We start from the raw sequence: 7,438 nt of genomic DNA on the forward strand, positions 1-7,438 counted from the left end.
CATTGCCAAAGCTTCTAGGCTGACTAGGGAAGCTCCTTGCTACTGAAAATATTAGAAAAGTCAAATCTGATTTGACATAAAGCTGAAATCTGTCATAAAGCATAAATTTCAACATGGTAGGACAAAAGTTGATAACAAGTTACGCTAAAATAGTATTACTTGTCTGAACATGCTAAAAAAAGAGTTGACTCTTTCCCTTAAGAAGCGTGTGCTTTCGAGTTGCCTGTAAATAGAGGAATTCACCAACGGTAATATTCATATTCGCTCTTGTCTCATTTTTCTCTACCTTCTCTCTTCATACTTACTCTCTTATCACCTCTTATTCGTATCAAATCACTAATTCTCACGCCGAAAGTTGATGGCAGAAGACCCCCTCCTGCGGTCGTGTTTCTTAGATCTTATCAGGTTAGAAAGCTCTGTTAGTGTCATACTCTTTCATTGTCGCTATACTTATTGGCTCTATCTTAAGCTCGTTTAAAATCAAAATCAAGCTCGAGCCTAATTAAGCCATGAATCTGATATACCCGTTTCTTAAACCGAACTAGTTAAAAAAGTATTCTTTTCGTGTATATAACAGCACTCTTGAAAAGTCATCATCGTCATTCATTCGGTTTTTAAACCAAAATCCCCAAATCGCAAATAATAATATCATCATCCATGAGATGAGATGTGGAAGGAATAATGAATAATTTCTTCCGAGAAGTAATCGACAAGTTGTTCGATTCATACTTTTCTACTACTAGTGAAAATCAAAATCAAAACCAAAACCAAAACCCTAGGTGGTCATTGAATAATAATAATAATAATAATAATATGGAAGAAGAAGAAGGTGTGCAGAACGAACGGGGTGCGTATAAGCTGAAAGGATACTTCGATCTGGCTAAAGAAGAGATTGATAAAGGCGTTAGGGCGGAAGAGTGGGGCTTACTTGATGATGCCCTGCTGCATTATCAAAACGCCCAACGGATATTACGAGAAGCCATCGCCACACCTGTATATATTACTCCCAAGGTCAAATCCTATCGTCAAAAGATTTCAAAATGGCAGGCTCAAGTTTCTGAAAGACTCTTGACTTTAAACAATCGAAAATCATCATCATCATCATCATCATCTCAGAGAAACAAATCCAAATCCATTGTTTCAAGTCCTCGTGGTGCTCTTGATCCAAAGTTAGTTGAGATGATCAATTCTGTTATTGTCGACAGAAGTCCGTCTGTTAAATGGGAAGATATTGGTTAGATATTATTATTATTATTATTCTTTTTTTGCTGCTTCTTGTTTATTATTTCTTTCTGCTTACTAAAGAAAGAACGCCCTTGCAGCTGGTCTCGACAAAGCCAAACAGGCTTTGCTGGAAATGGTAATCTTGCCCGCCAAAAGAAAAGACCTATTTACAGGCCTTCGTAGACCAGCTAAAGGTACTTGATGATGATGATGGAATGCAACGACTTATATTCATTATCTTGTCTCTTACCTCTAACCAAACATACCTTTTAGGTTTGCTTCTCTTTGGTCCACCTGGCACTGGCAAGACATTGCTTGCCAAAGCCGTTGCTTCAGAATCACAAGCAACATTTTTCAGCATCTCGGCTTCCTCTTTGACATCAAAATGGGTATCTTCTTTTTTATTCTTCGTCATTCTATTTTAGTTTTTCCCATTTTAAAACATCTCCGCTAACATATATATATATATATATATATATATATGTATATCATGTGTTACTGGAATAGGTGGGAGAAGGTGAAAAACTTGTTCGGACTCTTTTTGCAGTTGCCATCTCCCGACAACCCTCAGTGATATTCATGGATGAAGTAAGCTGCTACTTTGTGTTAATGATACATAGTTTTATTCTACACCATGTTTGTGGTGCGTGCATATGATGTATATATGTGTGTACCCTCAGGTGGGCTAATAAAGTGAAATTGCACTAATTTTGACGTCACTTTTACTAATCTCGTGAAAATAACGTTAAAAGTCGCAGAAGGTAGGCATCATGTGGTGGCGTTGGTAGCCTGAAGACAAGGGTACATGCACCAATCGGCTGATCTCCCGATGGTTGAGTGTTATGTGCCTTATGTCCAAGGCTTGATGCAAAACTACTGTCGAGCCGGGGGGGTTTCACCGGAAGCAGCCTCTCTATTCCTACGGGGTAGAGGTAAGGCTGTCTATATATTACCCTCCTCAGACCCTACCATAGCTTTGCTATTGGTGGGATTTACTGAGTACGATGATGATGATACATAGTTTATTCTCTGAATGTTTATATAAAGTAATAAAAAAAGTGTAATTTTCAAACATAAATTGCCAATGTACATGTATTGCTGATAAGCATGCAACATATTATCTCCAAACGTCCAAAAAATTTGTACTTGAATAAATCACCTAAAAGATAAGCTATGAAGAGTTGGATTTGACGTGTTATTTTCGACAATCGCGTATGTGAAGAATGCATAGAAAAATAAGTGTAGAATATAATTAATTATCATTCCAACATAACAACTCAAAAACTTTACATAATGATTTACTTTTGGAGTATATGTAAAAGTTTGTGGTCAGCATCTAATTTGTTAAAGTTTTTTGTTTATAGATTGATAGTGTGATGTCAGCAAGAACGTCTAACGAACATGATGCTAGCAGAAGATTGAAATCAGAGTTTCTCGTTCAGTTTGATGGGGTGACCTCAAACTCTGATGATCTAGTAATTGTCATTGGTAAGCTTCATAAATTGTCATAATTTAAACCTCAGCACAATGATTCTATTAATTAATGCATTCTTTTTTTTCTTTTTTTCACACAGGTGCGACAAATAAGCCGCAAGAATTAGATGATGCTGTCCTTAGGAGATTGGTGAGCGTATTGGTGCACATGGACAGTTATTTGTTAATTTCTGTTTTGCAATATGTGATTTTTTATTTAATCAAATTCAAACTCATGAATCAGGTGAAGAGAATATACATCCCATTACCAGATGCAAATGCTAGAAGAAATCTCCTGAAGAACAAGCTAAAGGGCCAACAGTATTCTTTGCCAAGTGAGAATATGTTCCATTTATATCTTAAATTTATGTATCCTTCTAATTTTGATTATCATATTTACTCGTTTTTTGACCCCTTTTGTCTTTAACACTAATAACCCCTGTTGAATTATTATTGTTATTGTTATTGTTATTGTTATTGTTATTGTTATTGTTTATTGTTTATTGTTTATTATTTATTGTTATTAGTTATTAGTTATTAGTTATTATTTATTATTTATTTTTTATTTTTTGGACTGAACTAGTTAAATTTATAAAATGGGTAACCAGAGGGACAAAACTTATTTCATTTACTATTGAATGTGTAAATATGATATTTCAGTGTTTTGAAAGGGTAAATACGGAATTTTATTTACTACCGATAAATCTATCTAAATTTCTAACACCAAGTTTTGTCACAGGCGGGGATCTGGAAAGACTTGTGAAAGACACCGAGGGTAAGACGGTTATTATTAGTGCATATTAAGAAAACATTTTTTGACAATGACAAATAATGATTTGATCTTGTAGGATATTCTGGGAGCGATCTGCAAGCGTTATGTGAGGAAGCGGCAATGATGCCAATAAGAGAACTCGGTTCCAACATTCTCACTGTTAAGGCTGATCAGGTAACTCTGGTTTTTTTGTTATAAGTTATTAAAGTTGTTATGATAATATCATTCAAGTTGTATTATTAGGTGAGGCGATTAAAATATGGTGATTTTCGGAGCGCGATGACTATAATACGACCGAGTATTGTAAAAAGCAAGTGGGAAGAGCTTGAGCAATGGAACAAAGAGTTTGGCTCTAACTAATAATAGTTAAAAGACAAATAATGTTGTCAACTATATGAAGCAATATGAAGTCATAATTAAAAAGCTAATTAAGCATATTGTCTTGGGGTTCGATTTGGTTAGTCTGGATGGTAGTACAACTTTTATTTCATGACGTACAAGTCACTGATGACTTGGTGACTTGTATGTTATGCATAGATTATTGTACGCCTGTACGGTTCATTTGGTGGTATACTCAGTTATTATTGTATATTAATTTATGAACACGTTTGTTAACCTATTTGGAAGTTGGAAACATGTATAGAAAATGCTTTTATATCGGTTGTACTTATATTTAATAAATGTAATGTATAAAAAATAGATCTTTTTTTGGTTTAAAACAAATTAAGCAATAAAAAGTGTTGGCTCAAAGAACATGGCCCGCGTGTTTAGATTTTGAGATCTTGATGTTAATGTTATGTTGAGCTTGGTGTGTGTTCTCTAAGAAAACTTGAATGAGAAAAGCGATGAAATATAGTACTAAATAAACTACTTGTGATTATTTTATTGAAAAAAATAATAAATTTGGTTTCGCCCGGGTTTGAAACGGAGACCTTCAGTGTGTTAGACTGAAGTGATAACCGAAACTATTTTTGCTTAGTTAATTATTTAAAATTCTTTTAGATTAGATTATTAAGATAACCCCTGAACTCATGACATTTAGGGGGTGTTTGTTTTTTCTTCAAACATTTTTAAGGGAGCTAATGTCTGCAGGCGCGTAGGCATTACCTTCGAAGACTGTTTGTTTTTTTTTCTTAAAACATATCTGAAGTTATCTTCTTTCATCTTAAAAGAAAAGCAAGGAAACATTGCTTAAAACATATTCACAAAAAAAACTCTACTCTTCTCCCCTTGCATCCACTCCTCCTACCATCGTCCGTCACCACCATCACCCACCGTACACCGCCACTACCACCGCCATTACCCACCGTCCGCCGCCACTACCACCATCCACCACCACTACCTACTGTCCACCACTACCACCACCACCCATCACCACCACCGTCCATCACCGCCACCACCCACCACCACCGTCCACCACAACCATTCATCACCTCCACCACCTACTGTCGGACACCATCACCGTCAACTACCACCGACCACTGTCCACCACCACCATCCACCGCCACTACCCATTGTCTGTCGCCACTACCACCATCCACCACCACTACCCACCGTCCGTTACCACCACCACCACCCACTGTCCACCACCACCATCCACCGCCACTACCCATTGTCTGTCGCCACTACCACCATCCACCACCACTACCCACCGTCCGTCACCACCACCCATCACCACCGTCCACCACCCACCACAATCGTTCATCACCACCACCACCCACTGTCTAACACCATCACCGTCAACTACCACCCACCAAAACCATCCATCACCGCCACCACCGTTCACCGCCTACCACAATCGTCTACCACCACCCACTTCTATAGTTAGTACACCACCATTCACTTCTATAGTTCGTACACCACCATCAATTATTTTAGCAGATTACAAAAGTTAAATAATTTCTATCTACTATGATATATATGATACCCAACTAATTTTCAGCTTATGCAGACGATATTCAGTTTATAAAACAAAAAACATTATATATTCAGATTGCCCACCTTCAGATCGCATCTTCAATTGCAGACATGAAATCAGATTGTAGACAGTTTTTGTGTTAAAAAACAAACAACACCTTACAATAACGCAGATGGAGCATTTTTGAAAAACAAAATAATAAATTGATTGTATAAAACAAAAAACATTTTAAAACCTTGAATAACTAGAATAGATCGGGTCGGATACCATTAAAGAGTTCATATGATAGGTTGATTATAATTGTAATATTACTAGCATTGTTACCCGCGCATTGTAGCAACATTTATTTATGTTTGGTTAGGAAGGGGTGAGTTAAAGTAAACAGAGATACTTTTCTAGAAAGCGTAAGAATCAATCTAGACACTTGGATCTAGAATCTAGTTGTTAGATTAGTATTTTCCAAGATACCAAATAATTTCTTAATTATGTCATGCCCACATGTTCTACGCTTTTTTAGTTTAACTTTTATGCCCTTACAAACCCTATTCAGACATACAGCTGCAACACACAACGAAATCCAATAAGCCAAACCCCATTCAGACATCAATACACTATTTTTATAACTTTATCATAAAAAATCTTAAAATACGTCTCCATTTGACCATGAATAAATGATTGTTACGTACTGGACAAAGTACATCAATCAATATTTGTCACCACCCAACAACTTTAGAGAAGCAATAGTACAGAAAATTAACTGTGTTTTGCGTTGGACTTATTGGTTGTTCCGTGTATCGCCTATGAAACCATAATAACATGTTAATCTAAGATAACACCACTATCATCATATAATAAATTGCATTATGCGTCTTAAGCTAATTGGAACATGTAGTCTAAGCCCTTTTTTTTTACACTTTTACGTCCTGTTCTTGAGCTTTTTTAAAGGAGGAAAAGGAAAAGGAAACTAAATATAGTTAAAAAATGGGTGTTCTTGAGTATTTTTAAGATGGAAAGGAAAGGAGTAGGAGGAGTTAGGAAGAATTAAATTAATGTATTTTCCCAATAAGTTATACTTCCAAAAATGAGATGATTACTAAGGATAACAATTTTTTAACATAGTTATGATTTCCTTTCCTCTAATATCCTTTCAACTCAAGAACACACCTAATTAAAAAAAATTTTCTTCCCTTCTCTTATCTTTCTTATCCTTCCATCTCCTTTCCTTTTCTTTCCTTGATTAAAAAACTCAAGAACAAGGCATTACATATCTGGATATATATTGTTTATAGCAAACAATAAATAATCAAAACTTACCATCATCCTTCATCACAAATTACAAATTAAGTACTTCCGGTTATTGAGAAACGACGGTTGAGTTATTTGTGTTTGGATATATCACTTAAATTTATGACAGAATTACAAATTTTGTCCTTTAAAATAAGACGAATTACGGTTCGTGTCCTTTTCTAAGTTTCCTTGCAGGCGGTGTACTTTAAACTTTTTTTTCCTACAAGTTTTGTCCTTTACGCTAACTGGGTTAGAAAAAGTCAGTTAAGTATGACATGTGCCAGACATGTGATGGGCATAATTGTAATAGGGGAATGTATTATATATATTTTCTTTTCTTTCTCTCTTCTTTCTCTCTAAGCCACCACCATCACCATAAATTCCGGCCACCATAAATTCCGGCCACCTCGTTGCAGATTCCATTCAACCCACCACCACCACCTCCTCTCCATCTCACAAACCGCCACCACACTTTCCGTTCACAAACGCAAACGATCCCTATCACCCGAACCCGACCCATCCTTTTCCAAAACCCGTATCCGAAAACCCAATTCACCTAACCCACCCACTGACCAAGATCAGTCGCACCCAATCAAGCGACTTAACAGTTGGTTAACTTCAATGGCTGGTGTAGCTTCAGGCATGATATAATATAATATAACACAACTAAATTGATCTGATCAAATAAATATGTGAAAGGAAAAAAAAAAGAATGAAATACAAGAATTACCATTTACAGAAGCGAAATCCTCCCATCGCACGGC

General features: G+C 36.2%; 1 protein-coding gene across 2 annotated transcripts; it reads left to right on the forward strand.

Annotated features, from left to right (window-relative positions):
* The first annotated feature begins 666 nt into the window (after window positions 1–666).
* On the forward strand, window positions 667–4,269 carry LOC143600664 (uncharacterized). Of its 2 annotated transcripts, XM_077078289.1 has the most exons (11): window positions 667–1,234; window positions 1,323–1,418; window positions 1,498–1,613; window positions 1,732–1,812; window positions 2,589–2,712; window positions 2,799–2,848; window positions 2,942–3,032; window positions 3,437–3,472; window positions 3,546–3,643; window positions 3,713–3,828; window positions 3,862–4,269. In XM_077078289.1, coding segments are annotated over exons 1-11 (1,362 nt in total). In that variant the 5' UTR covers window positions 667–681; the 3' UTR covers window positions 3,863–4,269. The 2 variants fall into 2 exon arrangements, with proteins under 2 accessions (XP_076934404.1, XP_076934403.1); XM_077078288.1 differs by having other exon boundaries at window positions 3,713–4,269.
* Window positions 4,270–7,438: the final 3,169 nt, after the last annotated feature.

The sequence above is a fragment of the Bidens hawaiensis genome, unplaced genomic scaffold (genome assembly GCF_021521415.1).
Source record: "Bidens hawaiensis isolate Kalapana, Puna unplaced genomic scaffold, B.hawaiensis_p1.1 tig00054742_1, whole genome shotgun sequence".
In the NCBI taxonomy this organism is placed as follows: domain Eukaryota; kingdom Viridiplantae; phylum Streptophyta; class Magnoliopsida; order Asterales; family Asteraceae; genus Bidens; species Bidens hawaiensis.

Coding starts and splice junctions, on each gene's coding strand:
- LOC143600664 (XM_077078288.1), top strand. CDS start 682: ATGAATAATTTCTTCCGAGAAGTAATCGACAAGTTGTTCGATTCATAC. Junction 1,235..1,322: donor TGTTAAATGGGAAGATATTG/GTTAGATATTAT, acceptor ACGCCCTTGCAG/CTGGTCTCGACAAAGCCAAA. Junction 2,713..2,798: donor TGATCTAGTAATTGTCATTG/GTAAGCTTCATA, acceptor TTTTTCACACAG/GTGCGACAAATAAGCCGCAA.